Raw genomic sequence first — 27,336 nt, 5'->3', positions numbered from 1 at the left:
ATCGACTTCAGAAAGCATGCCCCTGTCTATATCAACAGGGATGAAGTAGAAAGGGTTGAGAGCTTCAAGTTTTTAGGTGTCCAGATCACCAACAACCTCTCTTGGTCCTCCCATGCCAACACAATAGTTAAGAAAGCTCACTAACGCCTCTACTTCCTCAGAAAACTAAGGAAATTTGGCATGTCAGCTGCAACTCTCTCCAACTTTTGCAGATGCACCATAGAAAGCATTCTTTCTGGTTGTATCACAACTTGGTATGGTTCCTGCTCTGCCCAAGGCCGCGAGAAACTACAAAAGGTTGTGAATGTAGCCCAATCCATCACGCAAACCAGCCTCCCATCCATTGACTCTGTCTATATTTCCCGCTGCCTTGGCAAAGCAACCAGCATAATTAAGGACCCCCTGCAACTTGGACATTCTCTCTTCCACCTTCTTCCATCGGGGAAAAGATACAGAAGTCTGAAGTCACGTACCAACCGACTCAAGAACAGCTTCTTCCCTGCTGCAGTCAGACTTTTGAATGGACCCATCTTGCATTAAGTTGATCTTTCTCTACATCCTAGCTATGACTGTAACACTACATTCTGCACTCTCTTGTTTCCTTCTCTATGAACGGTATGCTCTATCTGTATAGCGCACCAGAAGCATTACTTCTCACTGTATGCTAATACATGTGACAATAATAAATCAAATCAAATCAAACAACTTCGAAGAAAGGGCAACGGTACAATTCCATGTCCTTCCACATGGCACATTTTGTGGGTGGGGGGTGGAGGCATTTAATCCAGTAGGAGGGTAATGGGTGGCCCCTGTCTGTCTCCTGAATATGCCCTGGGTGAGAAGGTCTGTGGTCTGGCTGCCCCGTCCCTTCCTGCTACCAATTGAGATGCTGAAGTGCACAATCAATGCCCATGTATGGGCCTTATTCCACTGTTGCTGGTATTAGCTTTGGAAAGGCCTGTTCCTGTGCTGTACTGTTCTTTGTTCTTGCATTCTCAGGATGCGAGCTGCCTGGTGCAGACAAATCAGCACCGTATAAAATAACTGAATTGTAAACATGCCCCTTACAAGAAGCATGAGGTAAACATGATAAAAATACATTTCTTAAAGGCACAGTATCATATGTCCAAGGACATGAATGATGCTATATTAGGAGTACATAATGTCAATGTGGCTCTCCCAAGAAAAGGTACTCGCACGTCTTTCAGAGTTGCATGATGTAGCCAGATGGCTAACAGCTAAACATTGATAAAGCATGATGGGAAAAGTAGTCAAGCACAAGGACTATGAAAATAGCTGTTGTTGCAGAACCAGCCTGTTGAATAAGTAGTGTGTGATAAGATATACTGCTGCAGCTGTAAGACTGTAGCTAAAGACAGATAAGAACAACCTGTTTTGCAACTGGTACTGGGCAAACTGATGACCCCAGGTCATGGGTGTACATTACTTAGAATGTTCTCAATGCTAGAAGAAACTGGATAAAAAGGGAGAAGTTCGCATCCTCAGCAGTGAAGACCGTGAAGACTGCCCTGAGTCCAGGATTCGGAGAAGAATACAAGGGACACTGATCAGCACACTTTGCAACGGGTAGTATTTGAGTCCAAGCCGTGAGTCTTGTGATTCGTTGTAATTGACAAGTAATCAATACTCTAAACAAGTGGAATAAAGAGCAGTTCAGTGTTTATCCGGTGTTTTCAACATTAATAAAGAATAAGTTACATGAAATATATTGTGTAAGAGTTTCTTCGTCCGCCATGTCAGATGACACCCCAGTTCGAGGATCAGCAATGATGAAGTGAGAATTCTTTTACTTGATTCAAAGTTTGAACTCTCACAACGCTTCAGTGATTTTCAGGGCCTTGCCAGATTGGCATTTTTGGCAGATATTGTCGATCAATTGAATGGTCTCAATCTGAGTTCAGGGAAAATCAGTGACAGGTTTTCATGCGCAGGACAAAATAGAAGCAATGAGCAAGAAATTAGTGATATGGGCCAAACGGCTTGAGCAGTCAAATCATTTGTGAATCTGTCAGATCTTTTGCCCACGGCTTCCAAACAGTGTGAAACATGACTTCAGAGAGCACCTGCAAAGTTTGGAAACACAGCTACGCGAGTATTTTCCAGATCCCAGCACAAGGTTCAACTGGATACGAAATCCGTTTGCGAGCCTTGATGATGACATCCTCATAAGCCTGACCTTGAGAGAGCAAGACAGCTTTGTGGAACTGTCCTGTGACAGTGCTTTGAAGCTGGATTTTTCTCAGAACCACCTGACTGACTTTTGGCTTAAAGTAGCTTCAGAATACCCAGAACTGTCTGGAAAGGCAGTAAAGTTTCTGATGCCTTTTCCTACAACCTACCTTCGGGAAATTGGATTTTCGGGGCTTGTCGCATTGAAGATCAAATATCAGAATAAACTTAACATTGAACCAGATCTCGGATTGAGACTCTCATGTCTGGAACCTGATATCCAGCATTTGGTGTTTGCGAATCAACATCAGCCTTCTCATTAGCTAAGTGTCATCTGTTTCCACTGGTAGGGCTACGGCAGGTAAATGTGCTGTATGAGAGCAATGTATTTGTGAGTATGCATTCTAAACTATTAGAAATAGCTATGTTTTTAGTGCCTGTTGATATATAAGTTTGACTCCTGACAGCCATAGGCTATGTAAAAAAAAGCTTACGCATGTTGTGGTCCGCAAATGCTTTTGGTGATGATCTAATGGTCTGCATAAAGGAAAAGTTTGGGAACCACTGTTCTATAGGATTCCATCCCAAGTTATGACTTGGGATCAAACACAGCCATGAAAGTCCCATTGAAAAAACTTTTAATTCTGTCCAAATAAACACACAGGCATTGAAAAACCACTTCAACGAAAGATCAGGTTATTACAAACTAATAAAACTGTAAAGCAAACAAAGCCTGCAGTCCATTTTGTAAACAATGTAAACAACCATCCATAGGGCTGAATTCATTAATAATGAGGCTATCTGACAGAAGTATCTTGCTTTCTGTTTGGACTGTTCCTGTTGATACAGTTCACAGATGGTCTCACTATGAAAGTGAAGGCTAGAGGGCCAAACAGCCGTGAATTGATCTGGGCTGATGTCCCAGTAAATGGAGGCGGGTATTCTAACCTCTCAGCCTCACCATCTTCCCACCTCTGTTGCCTCATTGGGATGCAGAAGCCGCAATTTCAGCCTGCAGTCAACGCCGGGAGGCAAAATACTGGTTGAGTGGGCTGTCTTTCAGAAGCCGGAAATGCAACATCGGGAAAGGGTCCTATTCGCTGATCTTGAACAGAAGACAAAAATCCAGTCCTCAGTTTTAAATCTGGTTGGAATTTTTTGGACAGAAAATTGCAAAAATGGAGCTCAGAGGAACCAACAACTTTTCCATTCAGATAACTTTCGTGTCTGTAAAGTACTAACCTTTGAATCTTGACAATGGCTTTGTACTTGCTTGGTTCATTGCTCCTTTTCAGGAATTGAATGGTAAATTTGATTCTTTTTTCCTTCCAATCTATTCGTCATTTTACTTTTCACTTCTGCAATCAATGGCTTATGCTAAGGCATAAGTGCACAGCCCTAGGACCATGTGCTCAGCCAGAGTGGTATCACAATAGAGTTGCTAATTAGCTGTTGCTCATCCACACTTCCAGCAGAATCATGAAATACCTATTGTATGGCTCTATGGCTGACGCAATTGAGATAATCTGTGAATTTTTGGTCAGAAATCGAACTATCTGTCTTTCCCGTTCTGTACTGCTCAGTACAATTTTTGTCCTGGAAACAATTCTTTTGGCTTCACCACTGGACCTTTTGGTTTTAATCATTTTAATAGTCTGCAGACCTAACGGATCTCCAGGTATAGTCTCGAATTTTGTCCTGAAGTTTAATCATTGTAATAACTTCCCACATTTTCATTTGCCTTCAGGGATTTTTTTTATCAAACTTGTTTTATATGAAAAAAAAATCAATTTTTTTTAGAAGGTCACTAGAAATGTCGAGAAACAGTAAACTGGCCTTAAATGAGATGTTTTTATTTGCCAGTTACTATTTACAGCATTACTCCAAAGGTTGCAAGGTTCTGACCAATATCCCAGTGCCAATCCTAAATGAAGCCATTCTAATTTTAATTTAGTTGATAAATATAAATTTTAAAAATGTTTTCCTTTAAAATTTAGCCAACTAAAATAATGACTGTTCCATACCATGCCATCAAAAAATATCAGAGCAGTCAAATTCTTATAAATGTAACAGATTTAAAATTTTCTTTTCAGCTGTTCACCTGCAGTGGGTGGCACGGTGGCATAGTGGTAAGCCCTGCTGCCTCACCATGCCAAGCTTCACTCCCTCCCTTGGGTGACTGATTGTGTGGAGTTTGTATGTTCTCCCCATGTCTGCGTTAGTTTCCTCTGGGTGTCCCGGTTTCGTCCCACAGTCAAAGATGTGTAGGTTAGGTGGATTGACCATGTTAAATTGCGTCTTAGTGTCCAAAGATACGTAGGTTGGGTGGATTAGCTGTGGGAAATGCGCAGGGTTATGGGGATAGGCTGGGCGAGTGGTTCTGGATAAGATGCTCCTTTGGAGATTTAGTGTGATTTGATGGGCCGAATGGCTTCCTGCTGCACTGGAGGGATTCTGTGCATTTTAAATATCCAATAAATGCCTCCATTCAGATAGAGAAATGACATTGGAAATATATAAATTGTGTAATTGCATCTGTTCTAAATGTAGTGATTTTTCGCCTCAGGTTAGAATGTCATCTCCTTTTGTGACTTTGTGTCAGGAGCAAAATATGAATCATTTTTATTTGAATGGAAGAGGGAAGTTCAGTGTCCTGCTGAGATTATCACTGGTGGTGAAGACTCTTTTCCCTGAGCCTGTTGTGCTAACCATCTCTGGCAATTATTTCACAACTGCACAAAATCTGGTCAGCAATTTTGTTTTACAACATAAGATTGTTCCTTTTCCAATAAGCTGGCAACTTTCATTTGGAGCAATTACTACCCCTAATAATGTTCTCGCTCACAGCCTTGGATGTGGGTGCTTTGGTTAGGACATTCTACACGTTGACAAACTTTCTGATCAGGTACTCCTTCCCATGATAAATACATTGTTTGTGGGGAGCTGTACTTATTGGTTTCTGGAGCTTTGTGCTTCCACTCCATCTGGGATTTCCTTATTACTCCAGTTAACTTTGAGTGCAAAAACTCTGTTAGTGACTAGCATTCCTGTCTTTAGGGGTTAGACGTTTTATCTCTTATTAATTCTTTGTCATACTAAGACAACACCCTTATCTGGTTTGCGATCAATAATAACTTTGAGGAGCTGACAGGAAAATAATAATATACAAGACAGAGATAAGAATGGTTCCAAACACCATGACACCCAAACTCGAATCACTAGAACGTTCAGGCTGCTGCTCGTGATTCACACATCTTGCTGCAATCGGCCTGATAGGTCATGTAAAGGGGCATGCAACTGCATCCCTTCCCCTTTAAGTCCTTAATTAATACTTCACAATAACAACAAAGATATTTACAATATTATATAGCAAAAGGGGGAAACCTAACACAGTGTCTCATAAAATAAACCTATCTGGAGACGTTCTAATTCTTTGAGAGCGCCATAATTCTTTATCAGGTGCTTCATCAGTTGAAGTAGTTTCTTCTTGAACAACAGCTGGAGGCTTTCAGTTTGTGAAGGTGCTCGAGTGCAAATTACCTCTCCAGTTCCCACCGAAATGTTACTTGACCCCCTTCTCAGGGATATTGGATCTGGTTCTACTGGCAGTCGCTGGAGCCACACTAACGAGCATAACAGACTGCTCACTTGGTGCTGTGCGTGGTTCCTTCTCCTCAGGTGGTCTACATGCTTCTTCATTCTCTTCCCTTGTACGTCAATTGCGTATGTCACTGGATCTGTCTTGGCCACAACCATCTCAGGGACCCAATTTAGACCAGCATTGAAATTTCTTCCATAAACTAAATTATTTACCTGAAAAGCCCTCTCAATCTTGGGAGAGTTACAATATCTCTTCCATGCATTCTGTTTTGCCTCCACCCTTCCTGCCAAATTTGGAAATATTAAATCAAGTCTTGTCTCAAGACGTCTTCCCATGAGCAATTCAGCCAGGGTAACTCCTGCCGTGACATGAGGAGTTGTTCTGTACGTTAGTAGAAAAGAAGCCAGTCGAAGTTGCAAAAGCGCAGGGGACTATTTCTTCCTGGGGATTTAAAATGTCTGGATGGTCTTTTCAGCTAACTCATTTGAGGCTGGGTGTTAGGCGACTGTTGAATCTCATTGGTTTGCATGAATTGTTGAAATTCCTTGCTCATGAATGCAGTCCCATTGTCAGAGACCAGCACTTCAGGCAACCCATGTGTGGCGAACCTCTGCCATAATTTATCAATTGTGGCTAAGGAGATTGTGGTCTTCGTCTCATGAATATCCATCCATTTAGAGTGATTATCAATAATCTGCCCATGAAGGGGTCCGCAAAATCAACATGAAGTCACACCCATGACCGACCTGGCTATTCCCACGGGTGCAGAAGAGATGAGGGTGGCAAACTTTGCTGTACTTGACACTCGCCACAGTGTCTAACGAGGCCTTTGATGCCTTTATCAATCCCGGGCCACAATATGTAACTCCAGGCTAACATTTTCATTTTTAATGTGCACAGTGCAACTCTTGTAATAGCGTTTTCTGAGCAGGAGCAAGAATGACCTTCCTGGCTCTCCGCAACTATAGAGTGGCATGGTGACACAGTGATTAGCACTGCTGCCTCACAGTGCCAGGGACCCTGGTTCAATTCCGGCCTTGGGTCACTGTCTATGCAGAGTTTGTACATTCTCCCTGTGCCTGCGTGGGTTCCTCCGGGTGTTCCAGTTTCCTCCCACACTCCAAAGATATGCGGGTTAGGTGGATTGACCATGTTAAATTGCCCTTTAGTGTCAAGGGGTTAGCGGGGTAAATGTGTAGGGTCATGGGAAATGGGTGGGATTGTTGTCGGTGCAGGCTTGATGTGCTGAATGGCCTCCTTCTGCACTATAAGAAGTCTATGATTCTATACTCCATCTGTTCAAGCGGAAAGTGCTTCTTTAGGTTTTGGAAGGTCTGTTATCTTTCCTGGTGTTATTTTGGAGAAAGAGGGAAATTTTAGGCAATGGAGCCTCGACTGCATCACATTCTCAACCGTGGTTTTCCCTCCTTCACCATTGGGAGGACTGTAGCTGTCTTCCTTCCCCTCCTGTGCAAATGGAAGTGGGGCATGTTGAGGCAAACTGGGGTAGGAAGATTGCTTGGAATTTCTCCTGTCCAAGCCACTTATGGCCACTTCTTGGGGCCACCATGTGCTAAGGCAGTGATCCCCAACAAGTACCAGGGTGCTCTGAAGAGAGAAATCACCAAGATGGCCTAAAGTGGTGAAACTTGACTTGGGCTTTTAACTTCACAGCAATTCATTTTACCATCCGGGCTGAGATGGGACTGAAAGTAAATACATATCTACATCACCCAGACTACTCCATAAAAATTATCTTTTTTTTAAACGGACCAGGCTTTCCATGACTAGCCATGACACATAGCAAAGGAATTTCAAACCGTCAGAGACTTGATGGGCAGGATTTTACAGCCTCGCTCGGGCGAGACTGGAAATTCCCACCCGAGGTCAACAGAGATTTCTGTTGTCGGACCCTCGCCCGTGCCGATTCTATGGTGAATGAGGTGGTAGAGTTCCAGCGAATATCTGTAAGGAGGTGACAGTGCCCCCTGTGACTGCTGACAATCAAATTTGTCAGCAGTCACAGAGAAATACATCAACCCTTTTGCATTTCCAAGGCCAGAATTCCAACCCTGGAATGGGTACACCTGTCCCAGCCAGCTATGGACAAAGGCTGCTACTTGAGACTCCTGGTATCCCAAGCTGGTTTTAATGGCCTAACTGTTACCTGCTCCCAAACACAATGAGTTTCAAACAGGGGCCTTGATAGTTACCAGAAACCATGCTGTCACATGACCAAGACTGGAGCTGTCTTCATTCCTTTGATAAGCTGTTGTGATTAATTTTCAGTTTTCTCTTTGACCTCCGAAGAGAAAGTAAATCCAGGCAAGCAGCCTGTGCTCCCCACCATCTGACCATCAAACAGGTAGCAGCAGAATGAGCCCTGTCCAGGTACAATTGCCTGGCCCTCATCTACTCTGGAACATTGGAGCTGGTGCCTTCAGCTCTGTGTTTCTTCTCCCCATGTGTGACTCTCACTTCTGGTAAGACGGATCCCCCTGCGACAGTTAAATAGAAAATCATAGAAACCCTACAGTGTAGAAAGAGGCCATTCGGCCCATCGAGTCTACACCGACCACAATCCCACCCAGGCCCTACCCCCATATCCCGACATATTTACCCGCTAATCCCTCTAACCTACCCATCCCAAGACACTAAGGGGCAATTTTAGCACGGCCAATCAACCTAACCCGCACATCTTTGGACTGTGGGAGGAAACCAAAGCACCTGGAGGAAACCCACGCAGACACGAGGAGAATGTGCAAACTCCACACAGACAGTGACCCAAGCCGGGAATCGAACCCAGGTCCCTGGAGCTGTGAAGCAGCAGTGCTAACCACTGTGCTACCGTGCTGCCCTAACCTTCCCTACAAAGAAAACCTCCATTTGACTTTTGATTCTGGATTCTGGGCATACATGAAACCATAACTTGTATTGTTACTGTTACTGAACGCTGTTTTCTGGCTGCTGTTGCTTCTTCCTAACCTGATGATTTCATAACTCCCCGATGGTTGAATTTTGCAGAAATTGTACAAAGATAGCCTTATCTGATAATGCGGAATGATAGCTGTTGTGATCTGGCCCTGTACCCCTTTCTTTCCCTTATCCCTCTTTTATTGTTCGAGCGCAAAAGAGATAAATGTTGTAAATCCCTTTCATGTGTTTTGTGTGGGTGAGAAATAAACCAACCCTTTTATCTCGAGTTTGCTGTATGAGTTTTCATAGAGGATTTGAACACTCCATGTTTACAGAATGGGGAAAATACACCAGCACTTATAAAGCGAGAAATCAAAACATTCAGGAAAAAACCTTTCTGTTTACTGATGAGTAATGAGAAGAGAAATCTGGGCGATTTAAATGAACCCCCCTCCTGTCCGTGACGTTATACCAACTAATTTTATAATGGCCAAAGGGCTTGTTTTTGAAAGCTGGTTCAATGAATTGAACCAAATGTTTGTTCTTCTCTATAGCAGTTTCTGTACAACTATATGGGGTTCCTTGAAGTATCAAGAATAAGACTTATTTAACATGTGCCTTTGGTACTATTATTAACACAGTGTTCGGGCTGCATCCCTGCATAACTACTTTATTAATTCCAATTTAATTTAACCAACAGAGGTAGCGTGAGATACTTACCATGCAGTCAGTATGTGAAATTCATAATCTGCGAGCTAAATTATCCAAAAAGATGCTAAAAGGCAAAATGGTTTCATAATTATGCTGCATTTAAAAAATGAATTGACTTGTACTGATGCACATTTGAAGTATTCTGCAAGGATGTCTCTGAGCTCAACAGTACATATTGTTTCAGGGATGATTTTTTCTCCAGGCAAAATGTGATCGAACTGTCAAAATGAAACTTTGTAATCTGATATTGCTAACTTTTTGCCACATCTATGAAACCTGACAACCACTCAAAACTTGAAGGTACCCAATGAGAGATAACATGGTTTACACAGAAGCAAACACTGTGCCTGTTAAGTGTATTCCTTTCTTTGAGGCCTCAGTCAGGGTGATAGGTATATCCATTTGAGTCAGACCCTTGAGCTCCTTGTCAAACTATTCCTACAGAAACAAAATCATGGAATATGGCCAAAGGAGTGAAATGAGAAAAGCTGTGCACTCTAATAAGCATGCTGCTTGCATAGACTTTGTGCAAACAATTGTGGTCCCTTCACCATTTAGACTGAAGGCAGGCTCTGCATACTTTTTCCCTGACTTCCAATTGAAATGAAACTTTTGAACATCGGTTCACCCCACACGTCTGCTATTCAAACCTGAATTTTATTTCCACAAAATGCATTTTCTTGTTCCGATTATCACAGGAACCATTGTGGCCTAAAGAGTCATTGATTATTGCAGCCTATAATCTTCATTTGCAAACCAGATATTTTGGACCAGATGTGCTCTGCTATAAGATAGGATAGCAATGGGAAAGATATATAATTGGGAAGGGGGTTTCTGTCACCTCACTTGGTCTGACCTTAATTTCCTCCTTCTGGTACTAAGAGTTGATAAATTGCCCTTTCCTCATCCATATTGTTGATGGCAGTGGGATTCCAGATGTTGACTTGTTTCTTTCCCAACCACTCCAAATCCTGCCACTCCCTGGGTCCACCTGGCAAATCATAGTTTTAGGCCAAAATTGAGGTGGGAATCCCTGTGCTTCCATCAAATAGAGGAAGAGGGAGGTCCCCTTTCCAGCAAAGGTTTCTGTTGCCCTCTCCCCCCCTTCCCTTTAGCTTGGTCCTATCATATTGGGTGCTATGGCATAGACCCTGTTGTAGCAGTGCCTGAATTTTCCTTAAAGTAATTGGCAGGAATTCCACCTGGATCTACACATATGTCTCTGACCCAGAAACTGACCAGGGAGAAGCTCAAACCCATCACATTTCAGGGTGGGATCAGGAAAAGCCAATCCTTTGTATCTTAAAAAGACGTGCCTTACCTCACAGAAAGTCCTGTTCCCCTATCCCCACTGTTCACACTGACCCCATTGGCTCCCAGTCAAGCAGTGTCACGATTTTAACATTCTGATCCGTAGTTTCAAATTCCACCCTGGCCTTATCCCTCCCTATCTCTCTAATCTCCTCCACCGCACAACCTTCAGATATCTGTGCTTATCAATGTCCCTTTTTGACGTACTGCCTTGAGTGAGTGAGTTTCCTATCCGCCTCCAATTTAATTGTGGGTAGTTTTCCCATCACTGAGAAATTGATGCGCAGCCTATCCTATATTAAGTGGGCCAGGCTACTGTGTTTCCCAGCATGACAGACTGGATTAAATCCTGTCCCATATACTGCAAAGAAGGGAATGCGAAAGAACCAGCTTGTGAAGTCTCTTTCAGCTGTGGGATCTGAACCCTATATTCTGGCTGCTGTTGCTCCTTCCTAACCTGATGATTTCATAAGTTCCTGATTGCCTAATGGTTGCGTTTTGCAGAAGTTGTGTGAAGATCGCTTTATCTGATAATACAGATTGATCCGACTTGCAAAACTATGCATTGAATATTTTTGTATGACACGTTTTATATCAAGAATGACTTAGTTCATTCAGTGGGTTGAAACCACCACATAAGTAAAAAGACTGAACAAAAGCACTTTAAATGACTTAAACAGCAGCTTCTAAGATGGCTAAACATAGCAGTATCCTACATACTCCAAAGCCATTAGAATGGAATCAGGCTGTCCTGAGAGAGCCCACCAGAGACAATCAGCTCAGATGAGTATGAATGACCATCTCACCTGAAACATTCACCAAACGTCCAGACATTGCCTATGAATTCAGCTGGATATGGAACAAGCCATTAAACTCAGTTGCTTTGGGCAATGGACCCCGCTAAGAAAATAACTCCTCCAGTCATCATCTAATTATTTCTAAACAATGGACCAGAAGCAGATTCCTATGACCATGTTTGGGTAACTGGCCAGTTTGTGAGAGGAGATAATGTGATGAGCAAACATAACCCTCTTTTTGTTGAAGAAACTGCTTTTCTCCAGGCCAGTGTGAGATCAGAAAGTCTCTCAGTGGGCTCTCTCTCACTCTGCAGCCACCCTGTGCTCTGCCTGGTATTTGACCGGCCATACACTCTGGGTAGCATCTTTAAAAAAAATCAACCCAGCAGCTGCTGACACCAGAAGAAACGATAGAAATGGTCCATCAACATCTGTAAACCATCTCTCCGCAGAATCTGGAAAGGCCATTGAGCCCAATCGAAACCATCAATCTACAGGATCTGTATACAAGTAACAACTTTTAGACTCTGAAACAATTTAACTTTCCCTTCCACTTTGTAACTCAAGCGTGTGCGTGTGTGAGTGCGTGTGTGTGCGAGAGTGCGTGTGTGCATACATGCAGTGTACTACAGCATGAATGCGTGATTGAGAGTTGATGCATTTTTATTTTCCTTTTAGTTTGTGTCAAATATAATACATTCTATTTCCTTTCCGTTTTAAAAATTTACAAGAAAACCTGTCTGTGTATGTCTTTTACAGCCACAGCAATTAAGCAGTTAAACATTCACTAAATTGCAAAGCAAATTCTTAAAAAAAAACAGTTGTGGTCAAGTGAGGAGTGGAAAAAGAGGGGGATCCATTCTACCACGTCCTCATCTGCCTGTAACAACATGAATAACTGCTCCAGACATTAGTGGAAAAAAAGGTGTATTAGGGAAACCAGCAGTCAGTAAATCCTGAATAGCCATATTACAATTAGCCCAGCAACCCCAACTGCAAGGCTTGGTGGTGATTGTGGGGAACTCATCTCACAACAAGCAACAAAACTGGTCAGACTGCTTTACCCTGCTGTGATTAGCATGCATTAGAGGACAGAAACAGCCAATGACATAGAACCATAGAATCCCTACAGTGCAGAAAGAGGTAATTCGGTCAATTTGTTCTGCACCAACTCTCCAAAAGAACATCCTACCTAGGCCCTCCCTATCCCCGTAACTCCTGTGCATTTATCACGTCTAATCCACCGAACCTACACATTTTGGGGCACTAAGGGGCAATTTAGCATGGCCAATCCACCTAACCTGCATATCTTTGAACTGTGGGAGAAAACCGGAGCACCCAGAGGAAACCCACATAGACACGGGGAGAACGTGCAAACTCTACACACACAGTCACCCAAGACTGGAATTGAACCCCGGTCCCTGGCGCTGTGAGAAAGCAGTGCTAGCCACTGTGCCGCTCATCATAGGACAGAAACAGCCATTGACATCAGAGGACAGAAACAGCACATTACAGTAATAGCCAACTGCATCCTTTCATCTACTTCCACCTTTTAAAGGTGCTGCAGTGCTGCTCGATAGGACAGTGAGGGCAAACCCTCCACATCAGCAGCACCACTAACCATGAACCACACATGGGTGCTGTGCGGTCTGCCATTTGCCTGCTGGCTCAGTCTGGTGATTGCACATTTTGGTTCAGTTTTGCTTGTCTCTTTCTTTCTTTCCCAAAGACTTCCAGATGTCTTTTGCACCTCTTCAAAACTCCCAAGAAATTTTTTGTCCGTTATGACCATTTAACTTTAGGTGTCTCATTTTCTTTTGTGTTTCAACTAAAGTATTTGAGGTAAAAGCTGTGCATTGTGGAATTGCATGGAGTTGACACACTATATGCTCTTGGCCAACTTTCTGGTCATTGTGGATTGATTTTGATCTTATGTGAGAATTGTGTTGCATTGGCCCAGTTTTTGCGACAGTAATAATGATGAAACTGACAGCATTCGCCATCATTATGCCACTGAAGCTGACAGCAACCTCTAGAGTCTACACATGTGCGGTGAATCTGTGCTTGTCCACAGGATGTGATGCCAGACCACAATCAATGGGAAATCAATTAAATTGATGAGAACTCCCATCCATAAACTGTTAGTCTTGCTGCAACATGTCTTGAAAAAGTTACACAGTGTTGAATTGGCTATATCTGGGTTTTTTCACAGTTGCAGCAAGACTGACAGTTTATGGATACCTTAATTGCTGCTAAAAACTCACCAGTCTTGAGATGTTAATTTTATCTTTGTGGATTCTCAAATGAATTCAAAATGTTGCATTCCGCATAATTAAAAAATATAAAATTTAGTCTCTTTTGGCTTCTATCTCAATTTGATTTGTAATTTTTCTTGGCTATTTGAAAAATTAAGTTCCAGTTGAAAGGTTTAAGTGGTTTTAACTTCCTGGTTTGCTATTTGTGAATACTTCAGTGTGATTGGCTGCTTGCTGGCATCACCAAGAGATCACCTTGTCTTGGCGCTAAGTTTGAACTGCAGTCAGCAAAGGGGTAAAGCTTACCACAGAGATTGCTGGATTTGTGTTTGCAGCTTCCTCAAGGTCGGCAGCAAACACCATTACTTTGCCACTGACTGCAAAATTCAGCCCTTGTTTTCAATGGCAAACTTTAGGCTGGGGGGCGATGGGGGAGGGCCTTTGGTGAGACTGTAAGATCCCGCTGGTGGGAAGGGCTGGAAAATCCCGCCGTTAGTGTTTAAACACTTTAATTATTTTTTTTCAGATTTCATTTCAATTGCCTGCATCTTGGGAACAGGAATATTAGGTAAGTCTATTATTTAATTTTAAAGTTTACTTTGCGTATTTGTTCACAAGACGTGGGCATCACTGGCTCAGCCACTTTTTATTGCCAATTCCACATTGCCCTTGAGAAAGTGGTGGTAAGCCGCCTTTGCAGTCTGTTTTGTGTAGGTACACCCACAGTGTTGTTAGGGAAGGTGTTCCAGGATTTAGACCCAGTGACAGTGAAGGGACAGTGATATAGTTCCCAATCTGTAAGATGTGTGACCTGGAGGAGATCTTGCAGGTGGTGGTGTTCCTCTGCTGCCCTTCTGGAGAGTAGAGCTCATGTGTTTGGAACATGCTGCCAACAGGGTCTTGGTGAGCTGCATTCCTACAATTAATCTAATTATGATGTATCCAATATTGACCTCCATCTTTGTGTGTATTTCTAACAAATTTTGATGGCATCTCCATAATAAAACCCTCCTTTTTTGCTCTATTCATTTTACGGTTGTATTTATTTGTCAGAAATATCATTTTTTTAAGAATGCTGCTCACAACATTGGAGCTTGGAAAACAACTGATTTAACATATAACACTGATACTGATTCATCTGAGCAGTGCCCAGGTGGTGCCCACTTGATGACTGAGCAGTTCCTGGATATTGCCCTGGCAGTGCCTTCTTGATTCCCAGGTAGTGATGGGGGGGGTTCATGGGGGAGGGTGGGGAGGGGGGAACAACCAGGGTAAAGTGGCTTACTGGTTGTACACTGGGACAGCCTTTAAAAATGGCACCCTGGATAGCGGGACAGGTGAAATGAGAGCCCCACCCTGTACAATTGTAACAGGACTTCTGTATTCCTGTACTCCAGGCCTCTTGCTATAAAAGCCAACATGCCATTTGCCTTCCTAATTGCTTGCATACGGGGCAAAGGTGGGAAGGCAGCAGGGTCTCCACAAACCACCGTACGGCTAAATTAAATGCCCCCGTGCCCCCAACGTCACGACAGGGAGGGCATTAAATCCCACCCTGCATCTTTCTTTAGTTTCTCTGCTCTCTCTTTGTTTCCTCTCCAAGCCCATCCTGTCCATGAGACTTATCTGCTGATCCTTTACCCAATTACCACTAAAACCCAGATCCCCTTTTTGGCTTCCAAGTTAACTGAAATTGTTCATGTCATTCTCACCACAGATCCTTCCCCCGCTCCTTTAAATCTGTTGTCATCACCTGTCTCAAAAAACAACCCTTGATCCTTCCATTCTTGCAAGTCACTGCCTGCATTTCCAATCTCTCTCTCCTTACCAAAGCCCAGGAATGTGCTGCTGCGCCCCACATCCACGTATTCCCGGAACGCCATGTTCAAATCTTTCCAATCAGGTTTCTGCCTCTGCCACAGTATCGAAACAGCTCTTATCAGATACACAAATTGAATTCGCTGTGACTGATGGAAAGGTGAACATTTCCTTCTCCTTCTCCTCAAACTGCCTGCAAACTGTGGCCAGACTGATTAGACCATCCATCTCAAATGCCTCCTCACTTTCATCTCGGTGGGTGGGATTGCACTCCCTGGGTTTTATTATTATATACTTAAGTTTAAGTATATTTATTAGTGTCACAAATAGGTTTACATTAACACTGCAATTAAGTTACTGTGAAAATCCCTTAGACGCCACACTCTGTTCAGGTACACCGAGAGAGAATTTTAGCATGGCCAGTGCACCTAACCAGCACGCCTTTCGGACTGTGGGAGGAAACCGGAGCACCTGGAGGAAACCCACGCAGATACGGGGAGAACATGCAGACTCCACACAGACAGTGACCCAAGGTGGGAATCAAACCCGGGCCCCTGGAGCTGTGAGGCAGCAGTGCTAACCACTGTGCCACCATCCATCCCAGTCATAGCCACAGAATCACCTGCATTGCTTTCTTTTCTTGCTCCATTATCTTTGTTGTTCCCCCAGGAATTTATCCTTGGCTCCTTTTTATTTCTCATCTCCATGCTTCCCCATCATCTGAAAATTCAACATTGATTTCCACATGTACACTTAATACATTTAGGTCTACTTCTTCAACTCTTCTTTCAACTCCTGCACTCTCTCTACATTTATTCCAACTAAATTTCAGGAAGACCAAAGCTACTAACATTGATTCATGTTACAGCTTAACACTCGCAGTGACCTTCAGGGTACTGCATTCTCGCATCCATGCCTCACAGTCATCATACACAAATCTTCTCTGAACACAAGCCATTCCCAGCGCTCCCACCTTTCTGCTTTTCTTCCTCAGAGGAGAGATCGCACCAGTTGGGAAGAATCAGAACCACAGGGGATTTGGCTCAAGTGACGGGCACCCCTGTCGGCCTTTGGTAATGCTTGTTTGTCTGGTCCAACGGGAAGGCAGCCTTGCTGTATGAAGATGCAGATGTCAGCAGTAGCCTGTCAGGACAGGCTGATGGGACTTGTGAGGCATTGGTGCTCAGCCATATTGTGATAGTGTTAGATGTGTCTAATGTCATAACTCATATGTTTTAGAGGTATTGTTTTTTATTTTAACAAATTGAATTTTGCATGTAATTCAGTGGGGGGGGAAAAGTCCTGGTTAACATCTAGAGGCCGGCAAACTACACAGAGTTAAGGTAATTACAATTCAAAAGGTGACTTGTGTAAAAGTTCTTATGTAAAGAACTGGAGATATGTGGTGGGATTCTCCCAGAAGGATTCAAAGTGCCAAATTCGCATAAAAACTGGAGTAAATCCCATTGATTGTTTTTTTCAGCAGGATTTTCAAAATGAATCTCCCACACTCTGTGCATCAGAGTGCCCTAGCATGAATCACGCTAAAAATCAGTGGGCAGGGCCTTTTCCCACTGAAAAGGCATGCAGCATAGCGCAGAGCGGACCACTGCGCATGCGCTGAACTGTCAGCACCGAGATCACTGGCCCTGAACCCCCCCGGCAGGCCGACACCCCCACGCCCCCCCAACCCGATGGTCAGCCCCGATCGCTGGCCTCCCTCTCTGTCACTGATCCCGAATGTTGAGTGGCAATGGGACCCCCCCACCCCCACCTATCTCCCCCGCCCCCCCCCCCCCCCCGCCCCTCCCAGAGGCCCTGCCCCCTATAGGCCCTGCCCCCTCTGGCCCTGCCCCTTTGGCACTGCCCGATGTTTGGGCAGTGCCAGGGGGCCAGGCTGGCACTGCCAAGCTGGAAATGCCCAGGGTTCCCTCTGGGCATTTCTCCCCCTTATCCCCAACCCCTGGGGGGGGGCCTCCATGGCCTCCCTTCACTCCAGCAGGATCTGTCCGCCAGCTCCCCGCTAGTGGGGAGCTGTTGTAACCCCGATGGAGTGAAACACTCCTGGCAGGGGGTGGGGGAACGCTCGTGGGCGCAGAAACCTCAGTCCCGGATGAATGCTTGCAGTGATCAGGTGAACCGCTTTCCAGGAGCTGGCAATCAGCTGCTTCCACATAAATATCAGAACCAATATGTCTGAAAATCTATGAACACCTATTTTTATTGCAGGGTTGCCTGGGACAGTTGCACATGCTGGACTGCAGCCATTTTTGGTTTCATTCATAATTGGATTCTTTATGCAGGTAGGCAATTCAGAAAGTGAATGCTGTAAATAACTGACTTGACATTCAACACCAAGAGGGGATATATCCCAGCGTAAGTAATATTCCTTATAAAAGGAAATGCTGTTGAGTCCTACTGGGTTAAAATGTTTCCATGCGTACTGTATGTAAAAATGCCGCTGTGAACAATTTTTATTTTCCATTTATACTTCAAAGGTCGAGAGCCACAGCAGTTGAATTTATTATTGTTTGGGACTGTGGAAAGCAATGTGACAGGTGCATCTCAGAACTAGAACCACATTACTAAAAATTGTTCTGATTTTGCATTCATTTGAAGAATGTTTTCAGTAATTGAACATAAAAGTTTAATCCTACAAAAAATAAAAGTTAAAATCTGTACAACCATCCAATTGTAGCAAACTTTGCAAGATTCTGAGTATTAATTTTTCCATAAACTGACAAGTGCAGAGGACTGATCTGTGGAGTTAATTGGTTGCCAAGGAGAGTGGAGAAAATTGCAGGCTGTGTCACTATATTTTGTTTCATCGACTATAGAGTAGTTGGAAGAATGGCTATAATACTGTTGTCAATAAATTAATTACATGATTATACAGACACACACACAGTGGCATTGCTCATGGCGGGTTGATGGTTTTGAGGTGTACAGCACACAAAGAGGCCATTCGGCCCCTTGTGTCTGCATTGGCCATCAAGCACCTATCTATTTAGCATTAGCTTCCAACTTCTGTAGAATTTCATAGAATCATAGAATCCTACAGTGCAGAAGGAGGCCATTCGGCCCATCGAGTCTGCACCGACCACAATCCCACCAAGGCCCTATCGCCATAACCCCATGCATTTACCCGAGCTAGTCCCCCTGACACTAGAGTCATAGAGTCATAGAAGTTTACAGAATGGAAATAGGCCCTTCAGCCCAACTTGTCCATGCTGCCCTTTTTTAAACCCCTAAGTTAATCCCAATTGCCCGCATTTGGCCCATATCCCTCTATACCCATCTTATCCATGTAACTGTCTAAATGCTTTTTAAAAGACAAAATTGTACCCGGCTCTATTACTACCTCTGGCAGCTTGTTCCAGACACTCACCACCTACTGTGTGAAAAAATTGCCCCTCTGGACACTTTTGTATCTCTCCCCTCTCACCTTAAACCTATGCCCTCTAGTTTTAGACTCCGCTACCTTTGGGAAAAGGGGCAATTTAGCATGGCCAATCCACCTAACCTGCACATCTTTGGATTTCAGTGACTCGCTGATTCTTAATTATCTCATGTCCAAATTTCATGAATAGACAACCATCCATTATTAAAGCAGTTGCTTTCAGAATTTGTTCATGAAATCCATTGATTTATTTGCTTATCTTGGTTAGTTGTCCTTTCCACTGTTAATTTATTTTAATCCTGTCTAATTAATGTAGTTCTTTGGATGTGCAGGTATAGTGTTAAAATTCTGTCCTTGTTAATTTCTTGTTTACATTTGTTCCAGCAAAATGAATGATAATTAATTCAGCATCACAAAATATCTATGCAAAAATGTTTGCCACTCAAAATTGCTTGTGACCTCAGATGATTGCAATCTTTATAAATACTCAAAATTGAAATAATGGAAATTGCTTTACAAATCATTTGTCACAGCTCTTGTAAACCATTTAAAAAAAGAAATCAGTACACTACGTAACATTTTCTTCTTGGAATTAGGAGAGTTGGACCACTTAAGTCGGTCAAGTAAAATGGGTTTTGATGTTTCTTCTGACAGCCATATTTGTAATGTTTTGATTGTAAGAATGAAAAATTCAATTGAATAAGAGCTCAAATATTACAGATCCTTTCATAGCTACATCTTGGCAGAAAATGTTCAGGTGACCACATCATACTGGCTTGACTTTAGTCTTGTTTTTTTTTCAATTTCAAGGTGCTGTTGATTTATCTTTTTGTTGATTTACTGCAACGATGTCGCTTGGTTCAGATTGAAGCTGCGAAGGTAAGCCAATATACCGAGACTGAATTCCGTGCATAGAATTGGAAGTATCGAAGCAAGTTTTTTACATAGAGGGTGGCGGGTGCCTGGAACTCGCTGCCAGGGGAGGTAGTGGAAGCGGATACGATAGTGACTTTTAAGGGGCGTCTTGACAAATACATGCATAGGATGGGAATAGAGGGATATGGTGCCCGGAAGGTTAGGGGGTTTTAGTTCAGTCAGGCAGCATGGTCGGTGCAGGCTTGCAGGGCCGAAGGGCCTGTTCGTGTGCTGTAATTTTCTTTGTTCTTTGTATCAGTATGACGCATTATTCTATTATGGAAAGTTTGCACATTTCCTGTTTTGATTAGGTTACCCTTTCAATTTTCATTGTGTTATTTCTTAACGCGTATTAATAGATTAAAGGCCTGCTTTAGTTACTGCTGTTGAGATTCAATTTAACCTGTTTCAACTGAATGAAGTAAAGAAATAAATGATCATATAATGAGTGGTTTTGGATGAGGAATAAATAGGACACCAGGTGAACTCCTTTGTTTGCCTTTAAAATAGTGCCGTGGGAACCTTTTACATCAACCTAAGAGGGAAATTGGAGCCTCTGTTTAACATATGAACAGGGAGGGAATAGAGGGATACAGACCGAGTAAGGGCAGAAGGTTTTATTTAGTTTAGTCAGGGCATCATGATTGGCACAGGCTTGGAGGGCTGAAGGGCCTGTCCCTGTGCTGTACTTTTCTTTGTTAGTCTTCAGATTTTTGTTTAGCTTCAGTGTGGAGGTCTATTATTTCCTGAAGGTGTTAAATTGTAATGTGCTTATGTATTACTTAGCATCCTTCAACAAATGTGTTTCATAGTACATTTGTTACGAACAATTTGGACTAACTTTGCATCAACTAAGTTGATGTGACTGTTTTTTTGTAACTTATTGTTACCTTGAGGATATGAATATGCAAATATAATTGGATACTGACCACAGGATTCCTGGAGAACAGTGCTTGATTGCAAGTTAATGTACATGGTTGACTGAATCAGACAGATGCAGGAGAGAGCGAGAGTGACAGACTATTGCCATGGCAACAATGGCTATGCTATTATACACAGCAGGGAGGAGAAATCTTTATTGTAAAATTCACAATGCTGCCTTTGATGTAGAATGACTGGGAATCAGCATTGATGGCATGGTGATTTTATCAGCAATACTTTAAGTACCATGTTCAAGGCAAGTTCAGGTGTGTAAACCATTCTTAAAATTCCCCTTTAGGTTCATAAGCAACAATATTGAATTCCAGAATTGTTTAAGTTTCACTGATGTGTAGTATTTTCTGTTCAACCGATTTTCCTTTGTAAACAGGGGATGACCGTTTCAAATAAGAGTAAATCTTCAAAATTACTGAAGAACTGTTTTTTACTTTGGAAGGCTTTATCATTGCTGAAGGCAGTTCTTCCACTATAGCATCAGGACTTCCTTAGATTCTGGCTTTTGTTCGCTTATTGAAAAGTCGCTGCTTTTTAAAAAATGAAATTAAAGCAGTAAGCTGTTTCAAACCTTGCAAAGTATATCCGAAAAACAAAATGCTGTTGAATTCAAGTCGATGGCCAGTCAATATATTACATTTTTGAAAAATTGCGCTTGGGATGTGAATGTTGCTGGTTGGGTCAACATTTATTGCATATCACTTCTTGCCCTTGAGAAGGTGGTGTTGAGCCATTCTCTTGAACCATTGCAGTCCATTTGGGGTGGGTACAGCCACAGGGCCGTTCAGGAAAGAGTTCCAGGATTTTGTCCCAGCGACAGCTTAGGGCAGGGACATAATTCCAAGTTGGGGTGTGTGATTCTTGGAGTGAAACTTGAGGGTGGTCGTGTTCCTATGTCTATTTTTTAATTTTTACTCCATTCTTAAAGTTACAAAGCCAATGAGCAGAGTGGACAGGGCAAGCCCGAACCTATTCTCCTTGCTTGCTCCAAAAAACAAATTCAAAATCCAATTCATGGTCCCCACGAGAGAGACATACAAGATCCAAGCTGACAAGATAAGGCACTGCACTCCATCTTGGGCTTGATCTGACACTTAATCTTAGCCAAAAGGTCCTTCGACTTGGTAGACATAATGGGTTTGGAGTAGGCTATTGAAGGAACCTTGGCAAGTTGCTACAATGCATCTTGTAGATGGTGCTCACTGCTGCCATTATGCAGGTGATATGTTCAGAGAAATCTACTCTTGGCTGTTTGAATGGATTGCTTTGTTTTAAGATCTTGCAAGGAAATAGAATATTATAGTCAATCTATTCAAGTAGAGGTGAAACAGATGCAAACTAGTGTTACACTGAGATTGTCACCGAATGATTTGAGAGGCCAGTGCAAAATTGAACTGTGTTTAAACACAATGGCAAGCTGCCAGCATTTCTCTCAGCTTGGGTGGGTGAAAAATTGTGCATCAGTCATGCCAGTTAAATGGCAGCGTGTGCCACATAAAGAGAAGTGCACCTTGAAGCTTGACACCATTCAGGACAAAGCAGCCTGCTTGATTGGCACCCCATCCACAAACATCCACTTCTTCCTCGACCAGCGAACAGTGGCAGCCATGTATACCATCTACATGATGCACTGCAGGAACTCTCTAAGGCTCCTTACCCAGCACCTTCCCAGCCCACGATCACCATATCTAGAAGGACAAGGGAAGTAGACACATGGGAACATCAGCACCTGGACGTTTTCCTCCAAGTCACTCACCATCCCAACTTGGAGATATATTGCCATTCCTTCACTGTCACTGGGTCAAAATCCTGGAACTCCCTCCCTGATAGCACTGTAGGTATATCTACACACATGGACTACAACAGTTCAAGAAGGCAGCTCACCAGCAATTAGAGATGGCCAATAAATGGTGACTTAGTCACCAATGTTCACAATCCATAAATGAACAGAAAAACAATTTGATTTGGACATTGGAAATAGCAGACTAAGATGCTGAGACAAGGAGGTTAACCTGAAGGAGGGAGCTGCTATTTCATCCTGATAGCAGAAGCATCCACAGACAAGTTGAGAGGCATCAAGAGATGGTGGAGTAGGTTTCTGGTCCAAAATGAGCTTGACGTTCAGGTAGTGGAATCCTTTCCATATCCATTATTTACCTGTGCCTGTTATAGATGCAACCACATCCCCCGCACCCCCACTCAGCCACCCTCAGGGGTCTCCGTCCCCTTTTCCTATCTTTTACATTTGAACACTGAGCAATCGCAGGTTCAATGGAAAGGAAAATCTGTTTCTTTGAATCTTGCAATGCAGTAAGGAAATGATAGGTCTCCTTTAGTGCGCACCTTTTTTAGAGTCTGTTGTGTTACTCATTTTAGTTGATAAAAAAATTGCTCTTCTCACCAGTAATAGTCACAAAGGACATTAATGGAAGTGGCATGATTTTGACTCTGCCATATACGTTTTGAGGTTCTGCTGTTTGCTCCGTAGGATTACTGTACTGAGCATGTTTATATTGTTAAAGGTTTAGAGATTTATATTTGATTGCAGTGAAATCTTGGGCAGTATATTATGGGGAGAGGGGGTGGATGGCTCACAGAGTCAAAGTCGGGGTGGAGCTAACCTGCTCCACACGAGCCTGCCCCGCAGCCATGATGCACTGTTTGTGGAGTAAATTGGGGCAGTGTGGCACTTCTGCCCCTCACTGGGGAGGAAGTCCCACCCTCGGGCGCTGTCGGCCAATCAAATTGACCAGCAACTCTATCCATCTTGGCAGTGCCATGAGAGCAGTAGTGGGCACTGCTGGAATTGCAAGTGGGTTCAAGAAGAAGGCCCATGAATCCCTAGAGACAAGTAAGTCTGGGTCCTGCGCGGGGAGGGTTTGGGCAGTTTAGGGAGGGGGTGGGCGAGTAGTGTGTTTAATGGAACAGGCGGGTAGGAAGAAAGGAGGGGTACTATTTTTAGAGGTGCTGACCCCTGAAGGACAAAGGACACCTTCTGAAGGTAGTACCCATCCTTCCTTCCCATCCTTTGAAAAAATCTTTTAAAAAGCGGCCTGCCCACACCTGCCTGACTGCCCATTCCAACTGTCTTATGGCATGAACAGGATATTAATGGGGTCAATTAGCTTAGTACCACACTCAATTGGGGGTGGCGGGGTGCTGGCGATTTTGGTGCTCCCCTGCCCAATATTATGGTGGTAACCTCAAGGGTGGGTGCAAGGGTGGTGGGGTGGACACCTGCCCTATTTTATGTACCACTCTGTTTATACGCCTCCCCACTGGCCCCCCACAGGGGCCAGTAAAGTGCAGACCCTTGTTTCCAATTTATGAATAATGTACCTTTTAGAAACAAAACATGCAGAATAACCGGCGATTACTGACTTCTTGGGGTGCTTGACACCTCCTAGCCATGCCATATTTTATTCATATCATCATTGTTTTGTAGCATTTAAGGCTGGAAAGAATCATAATGCAGGATGTTGGTGATCAAGACCCCATTCCACGTTCCATTGAAGAGGAGGAAGAAACTGAGGATGCAGGTAGAGAATATTATTCAGGTTATGTTGTTTCATAGGAATATTTTGGTTTGGTGAGGATGAGCCAGTATTATTTGCTTTCTCTATTTTCTTCTTGTGCACCTCTAAGCTCATTCTGATAGAATTTTCACATGTTAAGCTTTCTCCTACCAATAGGGCCCAATGTTGCTGTACTTTGATGCGTCCGTATTGAAATGTTTTCCGTCTTTGAGCCACTGACAGCTATTTTTAACAAATGCATTAAGACACTTCGGATTCCATGGTTTTCACCAGAAATCACAACCATGACAGATGTTAACGCGTCTTCACTGCTGGAGGTTTTAAATTTGAACTGAAAATACCAATGCACTTAACCAGCACATCTTTCGGACCGTGGGAGGAAACCCACGCAGACACAGGGAGAATGTGCAAACTCCACACAGACAGTGACCCAAGCCGGGAATCGAACCCGGGTCCCTGGCTCTATGAGGTAGCAGTGCTAACCACTGTGCCACCGTGCCACCCCTTTTGTAGAAATATTCCCACTGATTGCTGGTAACCATTGGTCTTCGTGCAAATATATTTTCACCATTTGGCACAAATTGTGAATTCCATCCACTTAAACCACATCTCGGTTCATACTTCTGCACGATAGATCAATCTGGGGTCTGATATGTCGGTTTGGAATTATTGCAGAAATGGCTCTTGCCTATAATAAAAGTTTATGATAAGACAAACAAGTTATTGGGCAGAATTTTACGGCCCTGTCATGGCAGAGACAGGAGCGGGGCTGGAAAATGCAGCGAGTCGTTTAAAAATCCATTGACTTCAGTGGGACTGGAAAACCCCGCCAGCAGGGGGGACCATAAAATTCCACCCATTGACATTAAGGGGTTCACCCTGTGATTGGTATGACTGATTTCTGATCAAAGTTGTTCCCTGCAGTCACTGGATCTGACTATAGAAAGGCTTTCTTACTAGATGGAAACAACAACAAAAAATTGAGGCTGATGACACTGCAAACACTGTGGTCTGAATTTCTGTGGAATTGTGCCCATTCTGGAGGCCTTTAAAAATGGTGGATGAGAACTGATTCCGGGATTCTCACCCCAATTCCCAATTATGGCAGTCTTCACTGGCAGAGGGTTGGGGTGGCGGCACAGGGCCCGAAGCCTGCACTCCTGACCTGTCCGGTTCCATTGCTAGGGCATCTCATAACCCCCCACATCCTGCAATTTTTGTGGAATCTGACTAGCTTCTTGGGAATTATGAACCATAGTCTGAATTTGGGAGTCCTTTGAAAGATAAGTTTAAAAACTCCTACTTAAGAGCCTTCATATTAACCTATGTCCTCCACACATCATCTCCACACCCCCACCATAGGCTTCCATTATCGACACATCTCTTCCATGTCCTCTGGCATACTCCATGGCCACTCATACAGAACCAATGAACCACATAATAACAATGGCAAGACTTGAAAAAACACCCATTCAGAAGTCTCGTTTGGAAAGAACTGCTACTCTTACAACTTTATAAAAGTGTCAGATGGGCACTGCTATTCATCGTTTCAATACCAGCCCTTACTCCACTTCACACCTCATAATCTCGTAAAATAATCATGCAGACTTTGAAAAAGGAACAGAGCAAAGAATAACATTATACCCTCAAAAAGATGTCAGTCAATCGTCGCCAACACTCCACTTCTCCCTGTGCTAACATATCCCTACTTGGAGCTCAACCAAGCATTCATAATGAAAATATCTGACGAAACACCTGTCGTGTTTCTATTGATACAGTTGCCAATGACCTCATTATGAAAGCTTGGCTGAGCTCCAAGCATTACTAATGGAGAGATATGAGGAAACATGGAGAGGATATTGGAGAAGCATGGAGTCTGGGTGAGGGTGTGAGGAGTGAGGTCTTGAGGGCCCAACAACCTAATGCCATAGGATGAAGTCCAAGGAAACTGAGGAGGGCTTTCCAACTAGCCCGCCTCAGCACTTGCATGCATAGTTCCTCTATCGACTCTCTATTCCCCATCTCTCAAAACTGTTAGAACACTAAAACACTCCCAAGATTTTTGCTTGCTTCCAACTCTGACCTCTTGTATTTCCTCCACTTCCTTTGTCACAACATTAGAAGCCATGCTGGTGGCTGGCTAAAGCATAACTCCCAGAATTGCTTTCCTAAGCCTCTCTGCGTCACTCTCCTGCTTTGAAATTCTTCTTAAAATGTGCTTCTTTGACCAAGTTGTTTGTCACCAGTCCAAATGTCTCCTCCTTTGGCCCAGTGTTAATTTTTGTCTGATCATGTTCCTGTGCAATGCCTTAGAACATTAGACTATGTTAAAAATGTTATATAAATTCAAAGAGTTGCTTTTAAATTGTTAGTGAGTAACTGGTAAATTATAGTGCGTACAGCTGTTAATGTTTTTCTTCGGTGCATTTAATTGGAAACTCTGATTACAGAAGTGAAAGAGAAAAGGCATTGAAACTTCAAAAAATTTCATGACTGTCTAGGGATTGAGTCTGCACTAAGAATTAATTTGCAATGAACATATAGAGTTTAATTTACTGGTTATTTGATTCTTGGTGCATACATTTCTACAATTCCATGTAAAAATGATCTGTCACAACTTCTTTGGTATGTGCCCTGACAATCATTTTGCATTCTTGGAAAAGTACAGGTAAGTTTGATTGTTATTGCAAAAAAAATAGTTCCTTGTTATAGAATTTGGTGGTGCAACAACATAATTTGCAGCATGCTTTTAATTTCTTTGTATTGTTAAATATCATATTTTGTAGCAGGATGTTTGACAACTGGATTTTTTGTGTCAGTTGTTCATTGGAGATGAATCAAACCAAAGCTTAGCCCCCTCAAACCATCTCCATAGCAGTGAACCTGTGGCCTGTCTTCATAGAATCATGGAATCATAGAATCCCTACAGTGCAGAAGGAGGCCATTCGGCCCA

The 27,336-nt window shown here is 43.1% G+C and overlaps 1 protein-coding gene across 1 annotated transcript in view; it reads left to right on the top strand.

Moving 5' to 3' along the window:
- LOC144491802 (uncharacterized) overlaps positions 1-27,336 on the top strand; it is a 173,829-nt gene that overhangs the window by 16,965 nt on the left and 129,528 nt on the right. Inside the window, exons 2-5 of the mRNA XM_078210097.1 lie at positions 14,308-14,349; positions 17,829-17,902; positions 19,810-19,878; positions 24,293-24,386. Of these exons, the coding sequence (XP_078066223.1) occupies positions 14,308-14,349; positions 17,829-17,902; positions 19,810-19,878; positions 24,293-24,386 (279 nt within the window). The remainder of the gene's footprint in view (positions 1-14,307; positions 14,350-17,828; positions 17,903-19,809; positions 19,879-24,292; positions 24,387-27,336) is intronic.

Source organism: Mustelus asterias, chromosome 3 (assembly GCF_964213995.1).
Source record: "Mustelus asterias chromosome 3, sMusAst1.hap1.1, whole genome shotgun sequence".
Taxonomy (NCBI): Eukaryota; Metazoa; Chordata; class Chondrichthyes; order Carcharhiniformes; family Triakidae; genus Mustelus; species Mustelus asterias.
This window is presented reverse-complemented; position numbering and strand designations above follow the sequence as displayed.